The sequence below is a fragment of the Oncorhynchus masou genome, chromosome 10 (genome assembly GCF_036934945.1).
Source record: "Oncorhynchus masou masou isolate Uvic2021 chromosome 10, UVic_Omas_1.1, whole genome shotgun sequence".
NCBI lineage: Eukaryota > Metazoa > Chordata > Actinopteri > Salmoniformes > Salmonidae > Oncorhynchus > Oncorhynchus masou.
Genome location: NC_088221.1, coordinates 35,774,471 through 35,794,913, shown reverse-complemented (window position 1 = coordinate 35,794,913; position 20,443 = coordinate 35,774,471). Strand labels below are relative to the sequence as shown.

The following is a 20,443-nucleotide window of genomic DNA, read 5'->3' as shown; positions in this document are numbered from 1 at the left end:
ATATTTCTGCATAAATTGGTCATCAAATTTGATCAGATCTTCATCTAGGTCACAACAACAGACAAACACATTCTGCTTAAACTAATAAAACTCAAACAATTATGTTTTCATGTCTTTATTGAACACACCCTGTAAACATTCACAGTGCAGGGTGGAAAAGTATGAGTCCTTGGATTTATAACTGGTTCACCCTCCTTTGGCAACCATAACCTCAACCAAATGTTTTCTGGAGTTGCGAATCAGACCGGCACAACGGTCAGGAGGAGTTTTGTACCATTCCTCTTTTCAAAACTGTTTCAGTTCAGCAATATTCTCTTGGTGTCTGGTGTGAACTGCTCTCTTGAGGTCATGCCACAGCATCTCAATGGGGTTGAGGTCAGGAATCTGACTGGGCCACTGCAGAAGGGGTATCTTCTGTTGAAGCCATTCTGTTTAGGGTTGTTGACCTTCAATTGGCGAACAGATAGCCCAACATTTTCCTGCAAAATGTCTTGATAAACTTCTTGGGAAATCATTTTTCTGTTGACTATAACAAGCAGTCCAGTTCCTGAGGCAGCAAATCAGCCCCAAAACATGATGCTCCCTCCACCATACTTTACAGTTGGGATGAGGTTTTGATGTTGGTGTGCTTTTAATTTTTTTTTCACACATACATACTGTTGTGTGTTCCTTCCAAACAACTCAACTGTAGTTTTTTAATATTTTGCTAGTAGCACTGTGTACGTACATACATACATACATACATACATACATACATACATAAACTCAGCAAAAAAAGAAATGTCCTCTCACTGTCAACTGCTTTTATTTTTAGTAAATTTAACATTTGTATGAACATAAGATTCAACAACTGAGACATAAACTGAACAAGTTCCACAGACATGTGACTAACAGAAATTGAACAATGTGTCCCTGAACAAAGGAGGGGTCAAAATTAAAAGTAACAGTCAGTATCTGGTGTGGCCACCAGCTACATTAAGTACTGCGGTGCATCTCCTCCTCATGGACTGCACCAGATTTGCCAGTTCTTGCTCTGTGATGTTATCCCACTCTTCCACCAAGGCACCTGCAAGTTCCCGGACATTTTTGGGGGGAATGGCCCTAGCCCTCACCCTCCGATCCAACAGGTCCCAGACGTGCTCAGTGGGATTGAGATCCGGGCTCTTTGCTGGCCATGGCAGAACAGACATTCCTGTCTTGCAGGAAATCACGCACAGAACGAGCAGCATGGCTGGTGGCATTGTCATGCTGGAGGGTCATGTAAGGATGAGCCAGCAGGAAGGGTACCACATGAGGGAGTAGGATGTCTTCCCTGTAACGCACAGCGTTGAGATTGCCTGCAATGACGACAAACTCAGTCCGATGATGCTGTGACAGCCCCTCCACCTCCAAATCGATCACTCTCCAGACTACAGTCCTCGGTGTAACGCTCATTCCTTCAATGAAAACCGTGACTCGTCAGTGAAGAGCACTTTTTGACAGCCCTGTCTGGTCCAGTAACGGTGGGTTTGTGCCCATAGACGATGTTGTTGCTGGTGTAATAGCCTTTCTCAGCCTATTGCGGACAGTCTGAGCACTGGCGGAGGGATTTTGTGTTCCTGGTGTAACTCTGGCAATTGTTGTTGCCATCTTGTATCTGTCCCGCAGATGTGATGTTCGGATGTACCTGATCCTGTGCAGATGTTGTTACTCGTGGTCTGCCACTGCGAGGACAATGAGCTGTCCTGTCTCACAGTACGGACATTGCAATTTATTGCCCTGGCCACATCTGCAGTCCTCATGCCTCCTTGCAGCATGCCTAAGGCACATTCACGCAGATGAGCAGGGACCCTGGGCATATTTCTTTTGGTGTTTTTCAGAATCAGTGGAAAGGCCTCTTTATTGTCCTAAGTTTTCATAACTGTGACCTTAATTGCCTCTAAGCTGTTAGTGTCTTAATGACCGTTCCACAGGAGCATGTTCATTAATTGTTTATGGTTCATTGAACAAGCTTGGGAAACAGTGTTTAAACTCTTTGCAGTGAAGTTATTTGGATTTTTACGAATTAACTTTGAAAGACCGGCTCCTGAATTTATTTATTTTTTTGTTTGTTTTTTGAGTTTACATGCATACATTACCAGTGAAATGTTTGGGGACACCTTCTCATTCAAGAGTTTTTCTTTATTTTTACTATTGTGGAATAATAGTGAAGACATCAACCATGAAATAACACATACGGAATCATATAGTAGCCAAATAAGTGTTAAACAAATATATTTGAGATTCTTTAAAGTAGCCACTCTTTGCCTTGATGACAGCTTTGCACACTCTTGGCATTCTCTCAACCAGCTTCATGAGGAAAGTTTTAACAATAGTCTTGAATGAGTTCCCACATATGCTCAGCACTTGTTGGCTGCTGTTCCTTCACTCTGCAGTCCAACTCCTCCCAAACCATCTCAATTGGGTTGAGGTCAGGTCTTTTGATGCAGCACTCCCTCACTCTCCTTGGTCAAATAGCCCTTACACAGCCTGGAGGTGTGTTCTGGGTCATTGTCCCGTTGACAAACAAATGATACTCCCACTAAGCACAAACCAGATGGGATGGCATCATGACTGAACACTATTCCAGGTGCGTCAAAACTAGGGCCTGTATGACCTGCCTGATAGCGTTAAGAAGGTAGAGAAGCGGTTTATTATGGACAAACTTTTCCCAATCTTAGCTAATGTTGTATCAATATGTTTTGACCATGACAGTTTACAATCCAGGGATACTCCAAGAAGTTTAGTCACCTCAACTTGCTCAATTTCCACATTATTCATTACAAGATTTAGTTGAGGTTTAGGTTTTAGTGAATGGTTTGTCCCAAATACAATGCTTTTAGTTTTTGATTGCATTCAAATCAAATTTTATTTGTCACATACACATGGTTAGGATATATGAATGAGTGATGGTACAGAGCAGCATAGGCAAGATACAGTAGATGGTATCGAGTACAGTATATACATGTGAGATGAGTATGTAAACAAAGTGGCATAGTTAAAGTGGCTAGTGATACATGTATTACATAAGGATGCAGTCGATGATATAGAGTACAGTATATACGTATGCATATGAGATGAATAATGTAGGGTAAGTAACATTATATAAGGTAGCATTGTTTAAAGTGGCTAGTGATATATTTACATCATTTCCCATCAATTCCCATAATTAAAGTGGCTGGAGTTGAGTCAGTGTCAGTGTGTAGGCAGCAGCCACTCAATGTTAGTGGTGGCTGTTTAACAGTCTGATGGCCTTGAGATAGAAGCTGTTTTTCAGTCTCTCGGTCCCAGCTTTGATGCACCTGTACTGACCTCGCCTTCTGGATGATAGCGGGGTGAACAGGCAGTGGCTCGGGTGGTAATGTCCTTGATGATCTTTATGGCCTTCCTGTAACATCGGGTGGTGTAGGTGTCCTGGAGGGCAGGTAGTTTGCCCCCGATGATGCGTTGTGCAGACCTCACTACCCTCTGGAGAGCCTTACGGTTGAGGGCGGAGCAGTTGCCGTACCAGGCGGTGATACAGCCCGCCAGGATGCTCTCGATTGTGCATCTGTAGAAGTTTGTGAGTGCTTTTGGTGACAAGCCAAATTTCTTCAGCCTCCTGAGGTTGAAGAGGCGCTGCTGCGCCTTCTTCACGATGCTGTCTGTGTGAGTGGACCAATTCAGTTTGTCTGTGATGTGTATGCCGAGGAACTTAAAACTTGCTACTCTCTCCACTACTGTTCCATCGATGTGGATAGGGGGGTGTTCCCTCTGCTGTTTCCTGAAGTCCACAATCATCTCCTTAGTTTTGTTGACGTTGAGTGTGAGGTTATTTTCCTGACACCACACTCCCGAGGGCCCTCACCTCCTCCCTGTAGGCCGTCTCGTCGTTGTTGGTAATCAAGCCTACCACTGTTGTGTCGTCCGCAAACTTGATGATTGAGTTGGAGGCGTGCGTGGCCACGCAGTCGTGGGTGAACAGGGAGTACAGGAGAGGGCTCAGAACGCACCCTTGTGGGGCCCCAGTGTTGAGGATCAGCGGGGAGGAGATGTTGTTACCTACCCTCACCACCTGGGGGCGGCCCGTCAGGAAGTCCAGTACCCAGTTGCACAGGGCGGGGTCGAGACCCAGGGTCTCGAGCTTGATGACGAGCTTGGAGGGTACTATGGTGTTGAATGCCGAGCTGTAGTCGATGACCAGCATTCTCACATAGGTATTCCTCTTGTCCAGATAGGTTAGGGCAGTGTGGTTGAGATTGCATCGTCTGTGGACCTATTTGAGCGGTAAGCAAATTGGAGTGGGTCTAGGGAGTCAGGTAGGGTGGAGGTGATATGGTCCTTGACTAGTCTCTCAAAGCACTTCATGATGACGGAAGTGAGTGCTACGGGGCGGTAGTCGTTTAGCTCAGTTACCTTAGCTTTCTTGGGAACATGAACGATGGTGGCCCTCTTGAAGCATGTGGGAACAGCAGACTGGTATAGGGATTGATTGAATATGTCCGTAAACACACCAGCCAGCTGGTCTGCGCATGCTCTGAGGGTGCGGCTGGGGATGCCGTCTGGGCCTGCAGCCTTGCGAGGGTTAACACGTTTAAATGTTTTACTCACCTCGGCTGCAGTGAAGGAGAGACCGCATTTTTCCATTGCAGGCAGTGTCAGTGGCACTGTATTGTCCTCAAAGCGGGCAAAAACGTTATTTAGTCTGCCTGGGAGCAAGACATCCTGGTCCGTGACTGGGCTGGATTTCTTCCTGTAGTCCGTGATTGACTGTAGACCCTGCCACATGCCTCTTGTGTCTGAGCCGTTGAATTGGGATTCTACTTTGTCTCTGTACTGACGCTTAGCTTGTTTGATAGCCTTACATTCTGGGTTAAACTTGCAAGCCCTACACAGTAGGGCAGTATTCAATATAAAAAGGTATAACTAAAACAACAAAACACGAGAGATGTATATTTTTTGGGTGCAGAAAAATGTTAGAAACAAGAGAAACAAGGCACTCCCAGACACAAGGTGTTTTTGGGCTTTCACAGCTGATCGCTTCGCTTTCCCAGCTGCACTGAGAACTGCACAGAGCCATGCATCGGGTGTTTCTGGTTCCTCTTCTGTATGTCATCGTCTTGGCTTGGATCCTCACACATCATATGTATCATGATCAATAAAAGATGATCTCAATGGGGTATTTACTTAGATATAACAACTGTCAAAACATCTGGCCTATTCATTTATTGCAAGGTTTGTCGTATGTAGATGGAGGAAGTTTGAGAATTAATTTTTATATATAAAAAAAATTGGACAACACTGTGCAACTACTGTACTCTGTATTCAGATCTGAATTGATAAATTAATGCATTTTCCCTTATCAGTATGAAAGGCTTGGTTTCAGTGGTTACCCACACCCCTTAGATACACACACTACACCACCTACCCAAAGCAATTTTCCATGCTTTTCATATCCTTTCACTGGGAATGTGTGTGTGTGTGTGTTTTTGTACATGGTCGCGTCTGCAGTATTTGTGTGTCTATCGGGGTGGGGGGGGGGGGGGGGGGGTGTTATGAATCCAATTGAAATATTTTATGGACCAGTGGACCTATTAATTGTCCCCCAGGTGTTATCTTTGCTGACGCCTAATCTTTATGCACCAACCTGTTCTGCTTCTCCTCCCTCTTCCCCTCCTTTTTCTCATCCCTTCCTTCCCCTCCTCCAGGAATGTGCTGTTTCACTTTGTCTTCTGTGTCTCAGTGTCTCGCGCTGCATTGCTGTTCACTGGATCCTCATAGCCCTATGTCAATCCATGCACTAATATATTGTATCATATTGTCACCGATGAGTGACTTTGTTACCATCCATGTCTGTATAACCCTAATCTTAGCACCCAGAATGATGCATTGCTGTCTGGCTGCTAGATGGTACTTGTCTGTGTATCCGGATACCCAGACAGTTTTGACATGGTTCAGGTTTGTGACGGAGACAGTCTGTATCTCCATCTAACAGGAATATGTTTGGCCTTCGCCCTGTGGACTATGCCGTGAGCCCAGAGATGCAGGCAATCCTTCTGGCAGCCTCTGAAGGACCCCACCCAGTCAACTCACCTCTCAATCCTTCACCCAGCCTCAATAAGGTATGTCCATCAGCCCATCATTGTTCTCACACAAAAGTAACGTTACATCAGCCATTACCTTCTAGCTCTGCGTTAACTTATTCCAAGTTATACAACTATGGAAAGAGCAGGAAGTTTTATTTTATACCTTTTTTATTTATTATATACAGTAAGTTGCAAGAGGGCAACAACATATAAAATCTGTACTTTAAAACCCATGGTGTGTGTCCATGTTCTGTTACAGGCCAGTGAAGGTGTGAGACTGGAGGAACAGGTAGTTGTACTGGGCAGTAAACTGTCCCAGTCCCAACAGACCCGGCTAGCCAAACTGGGACATCTCCTGGGAGGAAAGAGGGCAGACGCCTTCTCCTGCTCTGGTAACTTACCTGTCCACTATACCTGTACCCATCAACCTGTACACTGCCACCTGCTACAACACATTTGATACTAGCCTGCTCCCAGATCTGTTAGTTATGTCGTGCCAAATCCTATGGCAAACATTTGTTTGGCATGTCAACTACCAAATAGGAGTTGGCAATGCAGCACAAAGAGAGTTGGGTCCAGGCACATTTTGGGACTTAATACAATTGGGACTTGATACAATTAAGGTCATTTTGCAGCCTGTCAGCCACAGAGCCTTGTTGACTGCAGAGACAACAAGAATGTCTAAAACAATATGTATATACATAAAAGTCTCATTGTCTAAGCCTGGTGTGAATGAGGCTGATTCTACCCATGCCGGTGTTGCAATCACTCACAACAAAGACATTGCCATTATTTTATTCAAATAATATTTTGGACAAGGCTATTCTATTAAAATTGTATTCAACTGTCTATTTAGTAGGCCTAAATTGATATTACATTTTCATAACTAGGCCTAATTATCAGATTGTAACTGTTATGAACAGATACGAAACCAATTGAATGCACTGGCATGCATTTGATGTGTACTAACCCAACCCATGAAATGGCAGACATTAGTTGATATGTGCTGTATCCATCACTACACATGCACTAAAATACATCTTTGGATGACATCCCATTTTTCTTCTCCCATTCCTCTAGTCACTCATGTGGTGGTACCAGACGGGCCGATGCCCACCACCCTGTCCACTCTCCTTGGACTCCTGAACGGCTGCTGGGTCCTCAACTTTAGCTGTAAGAAACGTTCACCTCTGCCTCCTAGGCCTACAGTAGCCTGGCCTACAACTCTGCCTCTTACCATACCTTCATTCTCTATGAACTTATGTCTAAGTATCTTATTATTCTTATACAGGCTGCATCCCAAATGGCACTCTTTTCCCTCATACATTAACTTTGACCTTGGTTCTGTACTGCTTCTTTCAAATGTGTGTTTATGTATGGTTAATGTATTCTAATGAGAAATATAATTATACTGTAGAACTGTCCATATATTGTGTAATATACTGTACATGGATACATTGGGCATTAATAATATATCATTTCAAACCCTTACATTTTTACATGATCGATGTCAGGCATTCAGAGTTATCCTCTACCCTCTGTTTCAAGTATGCTTTAAAGCAGTATGGATTTATACTCCATAATAATCTAGATGGAGAAATATGCCTACTTTTTATTCATCTTCCCTTGCATTATCTGCTGTTTCCTTGCTTTTAGAAGAAATGCATTTGCTTTTGTACTTTGTCTTTTATCTTCTTTATTCTATGTCATGCAGTGTCCTGAGAGGCATGAAGCGTTTGTTCAACAGGATATTGTAGATATTACGTGTCGGGCATACAGGCAAATACAGTGGATTGAAATAGGGGGTTTGAGAATTGTCAGTGGACCTAGATGTCAAAATTGGTAGAAATCAAAGAAACTCTCTTCTCTTGTGTTTGTTTCCTACAGAGGTGAATTTATAAGTGGAAACTTTACAATTTCCATGCATTTTTTTTTTTGCCATCTATTCCTAGTGGCAACCATAAAATATAGTAGATATTCACAGGCAGTCTACCTCAAAAAGGAATAAGGTGACTGTCATCAAGGTGTCTGATGCCTTGGGGTATGTGTGTGTGTCTTGTCTTTTTAGGATTGAGAACATTTTATTATTCCCAACACCTCTCTCTCCTCCACGGAGGATGAACACTTGACACAGCCTGTCTACCCTCAACAACAAGTGTACCACGCTCCATCCCTCTGTCTGTCCCTCTTTCCATGAACCCCAGTCTCTGGTGGTGGGGCTAACTAGCTGGCCCTATCTTCCGAAGCAGAGTGGAGTGGGAGCCTGGATTAACCCCGGTATCTCTTTCCCCCCCGCCAAGGCCTTGCAGGGTCTCTCGAAAAGAAAGCTGCAATTAAGGGGGATTAGTAAATGTAATTATGCTTGATGACTGCTTTGGACACTGTTTGTGTGTGTCAGACAGTGTTGTGTGACTGTGTAGTGTGGTCACATGGGAAGTGCCCTCATGAGAAAATACATTGTAGCTGCCACTGCCTCGGTTAGGCAGTGATCAACATGGCACTGTTGTAGTGATAGCATATATCATCATGCCAAGCACAATGGCATCATGAGACATTCAAATGGAAAAAACTTGGTTACCTTGCAGATTGTCATTAAGCTTTAGGCCATGTTATTTGCATGTAGTAACTAATGTCCATAAATTACCCCAACTTACAGAAAAGTGCAATGCAACCCTCCATCACCTTGAAAGCCTTATTTTACTGGAGTAAGGGTTGTCTGAAATTGTATTTTATATAGTGCGATATGTAGGGGATCAAGTGCCATTTCGGATGCAGCCAATGGAAAAGTTTAAAGCAACCCTCACTCCCATGCTTCTTATTTTAGCCATGACTGCTGTTCATCTGTCATCCGAACCTATCTCGGCACTAAGAGGTCTCCCAGTGCTGAGCAACACAACAACCCAAATATTGTTTTTGTTTTTACAATCGATAATGTAATAATGGAGAATGTACCTAGTCCCAGACAGTACTATTAAAGTTCTGTTGTCTGATACCGTTGGAGAAAACCTTCCTCTTGTCTGTGGCACCACAGGGAGGGGGAAAATGTCTGCTTCCCAAATGGTACCCTCAACCTACTGCATATAGTGAAGTATTTTTTTCCAGGATCCTACAGTCAAAATAAGTGCACTATGTAGGGAATAGGGTGCAATTTGGGATCAATCCTAGGGCCTTTTCATCTCTATGCAACTTCTCCCGTTTTTTAAAAACAATTGTGACATTATATTAAGAAATGAAAGGGGGCGCTAGATTAGAGTGAAGTGAAGAGAGGATTAAGGTGGATGTGTGTATCGAACTCCTGCCACTGGGGGCCATATGTCGTCAGTGGTTAGAAGCACGACTAGACCAATTCCTGGTACTCAATTTATTCAAGTGCTATGTGTGAAAAATGACTGCTTTTTGTAAACAGTTCATTTCTTACACGTGGAGAGGAGATACTACGCTAAAGCTTGCCGTATTTCATTCTGTGTTGCATCATTCGCCTATAGGGCAAGTGTGTTGAGGGCATTCTATTCTTCATCACACTTTAATTTTTCAAATGGTTTCTTCAAATCAAATTTTGTTGGTCACATACATGTGTTTAGGAGATGTTATTGCGGGTGTAACGAAATGTGTGTGCTTCTAGTTCCGACAGTGCAGCAATATCTAACACTAATATCTAACAATTTCACAACATACCCAATACACACACATCTATGTAAAGGAATGGAATGAAGAATAAAAAAATATATGGATGAGCAATGTTAGAGCGGCATAGACTAAGATACAGTATAGACATGAGATAAGTAATGCAAGATATGTAAACATTATTAAAGTGACACTATTATAGTGTGCAATTATTTCAAGTCTATAAAGGCAGCAGCCTCTGTGCTAGTGATGGCTATTAAACAGTCGGCCTTGCGAATGAAGCTGTTTTTCAGTCTCTCGTTCCCAGCTTTGATGCAGCTGTACTGACCACGCCTTCTGGATGGTAGTGGGGTGAATAGGCAGTGATTGTTGTCCTTGATGATCTTTTTGGCATTCCTATTACATTGGGTGCTGCAACGACAGTCCTTTTTCCACGAATGCGCACCGCATCAATTATATGCAATGTGTACCTAACCATAAACTGAGGTTGCAAGATTGAATCCCCGAGCTGACAAGGTAAAAATCGGTCGCTCTGCCCCTGAATCAAGGCAGTTAACCCACCGTTCCTAGGCTGTCATTGAAAATAAGAATGTGTTCTTAACTGACTTGCCTTGTTAAATAAAGGTGTAAAAAAAAATATATATATAAAAAAAAAATATTGATTTCCGATTGTTATGAAAACTTGAAATCGGCCCTAGTTAATCGGCCATTCCGATTAATTGGTCGACCTCTAGTTCATTTGACCGCAGGGATCTCCTCATCTAGCTATAAAATAGGTTTTCAAGTTATCTCCTCTCATCTAAGCTTCTGCTGTCCCCTTCTTGTCCCTGTCTCTTTTTCTCATACAGGGGTAGAGGCGTGCCTGCAGGCAGATAGCTGGATCTCCGAGAGTGACCATGAAGCAGGAGCAGGACCGCAACGCAGCCGCATTAACAGACACAGCCTGGTAGGTAACACACACCCCTGCAAACAAGAAACAAAACACAATGGAGGCAATGGACCGGCTTTCTCTGAAACTCTGGAGAGTACCAATTTACAGCAGGAAACAATTGAGTGCATTGATGCATTCAGTGGAGGGGCCTTCTGGCACCTGAATACACAGCCACTAAACTGATAAGAGTTTTGGTTTAAAAAAAAAAAGCTGCAATGGAGTCTGGCTCTTGGGTTGGAAAGCAACGTCATTACAATGCAATCCCAATGGAATAGAATGCAATGGAATGGAATAGAATGCAATAGAGGAATACAATACAGGAGTATAATGCAATAGGGCTGGGTGATCTATGGAATTAATTTGATTAATTCAAATGCATGTTTTTGCGTGATATTCCAAATACCAGAATTGCAGAATAGTTTTTGAGCGTTTATGTCCGCTTGTACTCATGTCTTTTTGGTCTTGTCTCATTCGCTCCTTCTGAGATGCTCCTGTCTCCGCCCTAACAATGGGAGTCGTTGTCCCAAAGGCAGGTAGGCAGGCGACCAGCTAAGGTTCAAAATAAGCTCGTAGAAAGACATTGGGCAGATTTTGGACAGATTTTGGCAGGAGTAAATCCTCTCGCTTCCCCACTTTCTCCTACACCCCTCCCCCTACCACTCACAACAACAAAGATGAGAGATCACTTATTCTTCTCTGATAAATGGGTTCAGCGGCTATTTGCATTTTAAGGTTTGGTCCAACAGAATTGGTCATATGGACACCGATATGGGCACCGAAACACATGGAGACGTTATTTAGAATCTCAATTCAACGGCTCAGACATGCGGTATGTGGCAGGGTCTACAGTCAATCACGGACTACAAAAAGAAAACCAGCCCAGTCACGGACCAGGCTGTCTTGCTCCCAGGCAGACTAAATAACTTTTTTGCCCGCTTTGAGGACAATACAGTGCCACTGACACGGCCTGCAACGAAAACATGCGGACTCTCCTTCACTGCAGCCGAGGTGAGTAAAACATTTAAACGTGTTAACCCTCGCAAGGCTGCAGGCCCAGACGGCATCCCCAGCCGCGCCCTCAGAGCATGCGCAGACCAGCTGGCTGGTGTGTTTACGGACATATTCAATCAATCCCTATACCAGTCTGCTGTTCCCACATGCTTCAAGAGGGCCACCATTGTTCATGTTCCCAAGAAAGCTAAGGTAACTAAGCTAAACGACTACCGCCCCGTAGCACTCACTTCCGTCATCATGAAGTGCTTTGAGAGACTAGTCAAGGACCATATCACCTCCACCCTACCTGACACCCTAGACCCACTCCAATTTGCTTACCGCCCAAATAGGTCCACAGACGATGCAATCTCAACCACACTGCACACTGCCCTAACCCATCTGGACAAGAGGAATACCTATGTGAGAATGCTGTTCATCGACTACAGCTCGGCATTTAACACCATAGTACCCTCCAAGCTCGTGCTCGAGACCCTGGGTCTCGACCCCGCCCTGTGCAACTGGGTACTGGACTTCCTGACGGGCCGCCCCCAGGTGGTGGGGGTAGGCAACAACATCTCCACCCCGCTGATCCTCAACACTGGGACCCCACAAGGGTGCGTTCTGAGCCCTCTCCTGTACTCCCTGTTCACCCACGACTGCGTGGCCACGCACGCCTCCAACTCAATCATCAAGTTTGCGGATGACACAACAGTGGTAGTCGTGATTACCAACAACGACGAGACGGCCTACAGGGAGGAGGTGAGGGCCCTTGGAGTGTGGTGTCAGGAAAATAACCTCATACTCAACGTCAAAAAAACTAAGGAGATGATTGTGGACTTCAGGAAACAGCAGAGGGAACACCCCCCTATCCACATCGATGGAACAGTAGTGGAGAGAGTAGCAAGTTTTAAGTTCCTCGGCATACACATCACAGACAAACTGAATTGGTCCACTCACACAGACAGCATCATGAAGAAGGCGCAGCAGCGCCTCTTCAACCTCAGGAGGCTGAAGAAATTTGGCTTGTCACCAAAAGCACTCACAAACTTCTACAGATGCACAATCGAGAGCATCCTGGCGGGCTGTATCACCGCCTGATACGGCAACTGCTCCGCCCACAACCGTAAGGCTCTCCAGAGGGTAGTGAGGTCTGCACAACGCATCACCGGGGGCAAACTACCTGCCCTCCAAGACACCTACACCACCCGATGTTACAGGAAGGCCATAAAGATCATCAAGGACAACAACCACCCGAGCCACTGCCTGTTCACCCCGCTATCATCCAGAAGGCGAGGTCAGTACAGGTGCATCAAAGCTGGGACCGAGAGACTGAAAAACAGCTTCTATCTCAAGGCCATCAGACTGTTAAACAGCAACCACTAACATTGAGTGGCTGCTGCCAACACACTGACTCAACTCCAGCCACTTTAATAATGGGAAATGATGTAAAATATATCACTAGCCACTTTAAACAATGCTACCTAATATAATGTTTACATACCGTACATTATTCATCTCATATGTATACGTATATACTGTACTCTATATCATCTACTGCATCTTTATGTAATACATGTATCACTAGCCACTTTAACTATGCCACTTTGTTTACATACTCATCTCATATGTATATACTGTACTCGATACCATCTACTGTATCTTGCCTATGCTGCTCTGTACCATCACTCATTCATATATCTTTATGTACATATTCTTTATCCCCTTACACTTGTGTATAAGACAGTAGTTTTGGAATTGTTAGTTAGATTACTTGTTGGTTATTACTGCATTGTCGGAACTAGAAGCACAAGCATTTCGCTACATTCGCATTAACATCTGCTAACCATGTGTATGTGACAAATAAAATTTGATTTGATTTTACTTTGACACTGAAGTTAACCTTTCAAACCATACCCTTTTTATGTTTGATCTTTTTGAGCAGACACTACTAAAACGGATGTACCAATTAACATTCATTCTGGAAAATGTAGGCTCAGTTTATTGCTTGCGCATTACGGTACCATGTATTGCTAGCAGCATTTTAGTCAAATAAGGATTGTTATACTAGCTGTTTAATCTCTGTTTTTATAAATGTGCAATAACCATAAAACAAATAAGGATTTGACATCTCCTCAGTCTGAGAAATAAGGTAGGCCACTTGATTTCAACATCTGGCAAGCATGCTGTTCAAACAGTTGGAGATGGACAGAAAGCTGTGTTCATAACAATTCAACTGTTCTGCCTTGTTAGCTGAATTCCGAGCTTATGAAATTATACCTAATGCCAAGTTGGCTAAACTTGAAATATAAATATTAGCTGGCTACTCACTAGCACGTGGGCTTGTGCTTGAGCAATTGTTTGAGACCGGTTTTAATTTTCTATAATGCCTCGGTATCATTACACAAGCTTTGAAATCAATAGATTATTGCTGACTTTTTTTAATGTGGTGTGTTTGAACTTTTTAATTGTGCAACAAAGCTTATTTAGAGAAAATAAAACAAATCGAGATGTATATCATAAATCGGCCATAAGTTTGAAATAACCAAGGTATGAGTTTTAGTCCATATCACCCAACCCTGGTGGAGTATTTGGTATTTTATTAGGAGTGGAGTATTTGGTATTTTATGTGTGGAGTAGAGGCTGCTGTTATGTAAAAACTGAATGTTGTGTCTGTGATGTAGCAGTGATTCAGCAGCATTTCAACTCATTAACTACAGAACAATCTCTGTTGTCTGGACACTTTGTCCAGACACTCGGCTATTCTTAGTGGGACTTGATTTTATCCCGAGGCACTTGAGTGGTTAGCATCGTTTAGGATCAAGGAAGAAGATACATTCTTTGTTCTCTTTTTTTTCTCCCTCTGTATGTGCACGGCTTTGATGAATTTGTAAGGGCTTGTCTACCGTAATTTACAAAATTCATGAAACATCCTCATTTGTTTAGTTCTCCTTGCAGTCCACAGATGTGTTTTTGTCTTAACAAGCCTTATCTCATTTCTGTCCCCTCTTTCTATTTGACTCTACTCTGTTTAACTATACTCTTTTTGGCTACTGTATTTTACTTTATTTTCTTGTACTCTTCAATACTCCACTCATCTCTACTCTACCCCAGCTGCCCCCGCTGTTGGACGGTTGTTTCTTCTACCTCATGGGCTCCTTCAGGAAGCCCCCCAGGGACGAGCTCCTCCAGCTGGTGAGAGAGGCAGGGGGCCAGATTCTTACCCGACAACCCAAACCAGACAGTGATGTGACCCAGACCCTGTCTGCTGCAGCCTACCACGCGTCTCTGGGCTCAGACCAGGCCCTGTGTACCCAGTACATCATCTATGATCCCCAGGGCTCTTACAGGCCACCCAGGGTGAGGTTAGGAAAGGTGTGGTCGGCTCCATCTACATGGGTTGTAAACTGTATATCGGCCTTCCAGCTACTGCCAGTGCCTGAGCTTGAATCACAGACACACCTGGTGTGTAATCAGTGAGTTGAAACATTTGCAACATTTCCGATAGAAATGTAATAAATAGTGTTGTCATGATTGCCTATTCTACATGACACAATCATATCTGTTCTACACAATATGTTTCTACGTAAATGTTCCGTAACATTGCACCCTCTTTAACAGGCCCATGGTCTTTCCGTCTCCCACCTGAATATCAAGGTCTAATCAGAACACAGACAGCTGTGGTTGTAAAAGTATAACCTTGACATAATAGAGATTGTACAGCCACAGTCAGTCCCCAATTTCTGATGTCTCTGGATTTGGCCTTAAATATATCCACCTATCACAAGCCACAACTTGTTTTTCAAGTTTTGTACCTGTAGCTCAAAGATAAGCTCGGGGAAGTGTTTATTTTTATCCCCGCTCAATGACAATAGAAGATTATAAAAATGTTAGCACTTTTCACTATTTTGAATGGAGTGAGAAATCTAACTTTTTTCTCCTACTGAGACTCTTTAAAACGTCTGTGCTTTTGAGAATGCCCTTTTCTTTGAAACTGAATTGTGACTGCCTCTTCTCCATTTGTATGACTTAAAAAAGAAAAATGATGAAACACTGCCTTTTATTAATACCAACGTCACCTCCTGCTGCTGCACACAGTTTTCTGTTTGGGCTTTTGAGAATGAATGGTATTCTACAAAATAAACATTGTTGCAGCAACACAATTACTGACTCATATGCATCTTAATTATATACACTGAGTGTCCAAAACATTAAGAACATCTGCTCTTTCCATGAGACTGACCAGGTGAACGCTATGATCCCTTATTGATGTCACTTGTTAAATCCACTTCAATCAGTGTAGATGAAGGGGAGGAGACAGGCTAAAGTTTTTTTTTTAATGCTTGGGCAAGACAAAATATTTTAATGGGGTATGGTAGTAGGTGCCATTCTTGATAAACACGGGAAACTGTTGAATGTGAAAAACCCAGCAGCGTTGCAGTTCTTGACACAAAAGCACTGATTGGAGTGTGTCAAGAACTGCAACGCTACTGGGTTTCACATTCAACAGTTTCCCCGAGTGGTCCACCACCCAAAGGACAGCCAACTTGACACAACTGTGGAAAGCATTTGAGTCAACATGGGCCAGCATCCCTGTGGAACGCTTTCGACCCAATGTAGTCTATGCCCTGACGAATTGAGGCTGTTCTGAGGGCAAAGGAGGTGCAACTCAATATTAGGAATTTTATGGCTAGAAGGTGAAAATAGTGGCTAATGCATAGGAATGCTAGTCCTGGATGTTGGGTATCGTGTTCAGCCAATCAGGTTGCAGCAGTCCCTGGCTGAACGTTGGGGTGTAACATCAGAAAGTAGCATTAGCCATAATGGTGGAAAATTGTTTCATAAAGTATATATTTATATTCCCATTTTTTTCCCGCCTTCTCTCCATTAAACCGAGTTAAGGAGGAAAGAAACGCCTTTGCAGCCTGAATTGAGAATGTTTTTATTTATTTTTGTTATTTAAATGATTATTATTTTTATATACGACCCGGTTCACGGGGATACAAGTGTATAGCTGGCTGCATACAATGACTTTGGACAGTAAGATGAAATGACTCAATATCGCCATCTGCCAGCCTTTGAAGTTGGACACAGCCATTCTCTCTTCCATATCCCAGGATGCCCCTCTCCTTCTCAATAGCATTAGTCAGGGATAGGTCTAATTGCTATTGATTGCACCGTGCCACATTAAATTACCCCTTCCTGTTCTTGCGGGAGGTGTAGGGGGGCAATTAATGGTGCAGACAGACAGAACCTCAGCTCAGCCTCGTAATTAATAGGAATGTGGAATAGAACCAGAGTGTTTAAGCAGATGGTGTGTTTAAGCAGATGCTGTGTATCCCAAATTGCATCCTATTTCCTGCGTAGTGCGCTACTGTTGACTAGAGCCATATAGGACCCGGTCAAATGTAGTGCACTATATAGGGAATAGGGTGCCATTTGTGAGAAAGACAGAGGAAAGCCCTGGGTCACTTCCTCTAGTAGACCTCGGGGATATGATTATTCCTGATCAATCAGGAATTCCCACTTCTTTGACATTTATATCCTCTATCTGTACATCATTAAAGTTGACCTACCCCTGAAACCAGTATCCTCCCATTCCTGGTTTTCTATAGTGGTAGGCTATGGCCCAGGCACTATTCCAAAACTAGTTATTTTTCTGATCTCTGTATGGTTTGTTTGACTGGTGTTCTCGCTCCCAGCTACACCGGGATGGGAAGAAGCATGATGCTTCAGGTGTAAGTCATATGAAATACTGTCGGTGTCAATGGTGAAGAATTGGAAGTAAAATGTTAACACACCACCATATTTATCTCATTTGTGGTGCAGTGGATTGCAGCCCCTAAGTTTCATGCAGAGGTTATATTGTGAATAAGGAGTGACCTTTCCTACAATAAAGTGGTGAAGAGTTGCACGCATGTAGGATTGTGTTTCTGCCTGGACAATAGAAGTGGAAATGAAATAAATTGACACACACACCCTTGCTGTATAATAACACTTATTTTTCACTCTATTTAACAAAATAGTTTGTCTCCATAAATAATACACATTTTTTTCTTCAACTCTGATTTTCAGAATACACATACGTTTTGAAGGTATTTACAACTTACTATACACCATAATTGGCACCAAGGGTTTTATTTCAATTGGAACAAAACTCGGGAGTGTTTGATTAGATGTATGCACCCACTGTGTTATAAGCTATGTATGGTCTCTAGACTCTAGAGGTCAGTGTGTCTTGGTATTTCCAACCAAACCATCTCTTTGTTTTTATTATGAAAAATTTCTGTCTCTAATTCAATATAACATGAATTGATAACAGAAGGAGTTAATATTAATAGAATCTTTAGGAGTAACCCCCCTGCGCCTGTATAATAATGCAATTCGATTGTTTAAGTGTTTTTCTCTCAATACTAGATAGTACTCTTGTTTTTTCAGGCACACTTTATGTAACAGTTTTTTTGTAAAAAAAAAAAAGAAAAGCAATAGAACAATCTTTCATAGCTTCCAGCTACAGTAAGTCGGTGCAAAGAGAAATTGTATGGTATACCTTTACAGCAAATGAGCAGTGTCAAGTTGAATGGGTTGGAGAGTGCTTTGTGAGTAGTAGGCTAGACTTTCATGGCCAGAAACACAAAAGACCAGACTATTTCATGAGCAGAAAATTAACAGGGATATCGACTGCTCCCTCAGACTATCTTTTGATATATTTTGAAACTCTATTACTCAGTCAATAATTCTTCACTGCAGCTGGGGTCTCACAGTTTGGATTCAAAATCTACTGCAAGTTCACTGAACAGTTTGAGTACATTGAAAGCTCCCTGCAGTAACCCATGTTCAGGATGCTAGGCGGTAGCTGATGGTGAGAACAATTGACTGCCTTCTTAACCTTTTGTACTTGAATAATTTCCCTCTGTATTATTCAAATAAGACTTTCCGTCCTTTCATTGTACAACTGTTCATGAAACAAATACCTGGGATATCATTGTCAATAAAGAGAGGGGTTATTTCACTATTATGCTCCCTACATAGAATTAGGAATTACAATACTAGAATGGAGTAGAACCTTCTTATTATGGGATAAAGGTCAGCCATTTTGGTCAGGGAGTTGGTCAACCATCGTTTGCCATTGCTGTGATAAGATATTGTGTAAAATAATGAATTTTAATAATTGATCTGCACTGTATGTTTGTTAGCAAGCTGTCCAGACAGTTTTAGAGGAATGATTCCATAAATATTTCTAACTGCCAATAGGTCAACATTCCATTCAAACAATGCAGTCAATACACTGGCTGAAATCAGTTGATGATAGGACTTACACAAGTTGTAAATGCAACAAGTACTGATATTGTCTCATATAATAGCACTCACTGCTTTCCAAGAAAACTAAAGTGTTAATATTTATGGTCTTTGCATATATTGTAGAGGCTATTTTACAGAAAATTGGTATAAAACCTTGTGTTGAAAATAATTATATTACCACATCTTACTTTTTTCCCCCTGCATAATTAAATGCCTCTACTGCCATTAATTCCAATTAGACTGGTTTGGGTTTCTCCCTGACCAATATGACTGCTATTTTCACCCTATTCTGGAACATTGAGGGTTTATGACATAGCCCCTCTATTTTAACTTTATTTAACTAGGCAAGTCAGTTAAGAACAAATTCTTATTTTCAATGACAGCCTAGGAACAGTGGGTTAACTGTGTGTTCAGGGGCAGAACAACAGATATGTACCTTGTCAACTCGGGGATTTGAACTTGCAACCTTTCGGTTGCTAGTCCAACGCTCTAACCACTAGGCTACCCTAATATCTATGGCTCACTGCTTGTCAGTGTTCTAAATGGGACAGTATTTAGCCTTTTTACCTGAACATGCAAACACCACCAGATAAATTCATAGCAAGCAGTGAACTGGAATGAAATTCACTTTCATGGGATGGGTGGCCAAAAACAACTAACTGAAAGCCACATCCCAACAAAGCCATGAATATGACCGCATTGATGGATATTTCACTGTGCTTCTATGGCTATATGCACCATGCCACTGCCTACATCATTTGTTCGTTCAACAAGCAAGACAGCTCATAATCCAGTTCCTTTATCACAGTCAACACACCTATATTTGAGCTTGAATTACTTTTAAAACAGCAACATTTTCTCTCTGCCCCATGGCAAATGTGTAGAATTGCAGGAAGTTAGCAATTCCTGAGGGAGAGGTTAACCACCTATCCAGAACAGGTTAGTCTGAGTTCAGCTGTACTGCTACCCACACAATCCCTGGAGGACCCATTCCCTATCCCCAGCGCTATATACTGTATATGCACTGTTATACATTATATATGGCTCTGCCTTATCCCACTGTACACTGAACCCAGCTGGCCACTGGTCACAGAGGAGCTATGCAGGTTCGAGGTCACTCCACTAGCTCTTGGCTATGCTGTATGTATGGGGAGCTACATATCCACTACCTCTTGGCTATGCATGTAGAGTATGTTTAACTAAATTGAGGCAGATAATGGATATACATAGCACTTCAGGAGGTCTCAGCTGGTTGGTTTGCAGCTGCGGACCATGGATGGTTCCTGTAAGGGTTCCAGAGCAACTTCTGTCTTGTTCATCTGGAATACTGTCTTTCTCTCTTTTTCTGTCTCCCTCTCTCTCTCCACCTCTCTTTCTGTCTCTCAATTACTACCATGGTAGCAAGAGATAATCTCTATCCAGTACTACAAATCTATAACACATGAAAGAGAATCTCAGATATCAGGACTATGATCGACCTGGTTAAAGGAGATGAGTGATAAAGGTGTCATGG

At 42.6% G+C, this 20,443-nt stretch overlaps 1 protein-coding gene across 1 annotated transcript in view; it reads left to right on the top strand.

The window, feature by feature from the left end:
• The window catches only part of LOC135547570 (BRCA1-associated RING domain protein 1-like), a 35,629-nt gene extending 19,838 nt beyond the window's left edge, over positions 1-15,791 (top strand). The window contains exons 7-11 of the mRNA XM_064976684.1: positions 5,993-6,119; positions 6,343-6,475; positions 7,164-7,256; positions 10,556-10,653; positions 14,743-15,791. Coding sequence (XP_064832756.1) covers positions 5,993-6,119; positions 6,343-6,475; positions 7,164-7,256; positions 10,556-10,653; positions 14,743-15,108 — 817 coding nt within the window. The 3' untranslated portion in view covers positions 15,109-15,791. The remainder of the gene's footprint in view (positions 1-5,992; positions 6,120-6,342; positions 6,476-7,163; positions 7,257-10,555; positions 10,654-14,742) is intronic.
• The last annotated feature ends 4,652 nt before the right edge of the window (positions 15,792-20,443 follow it).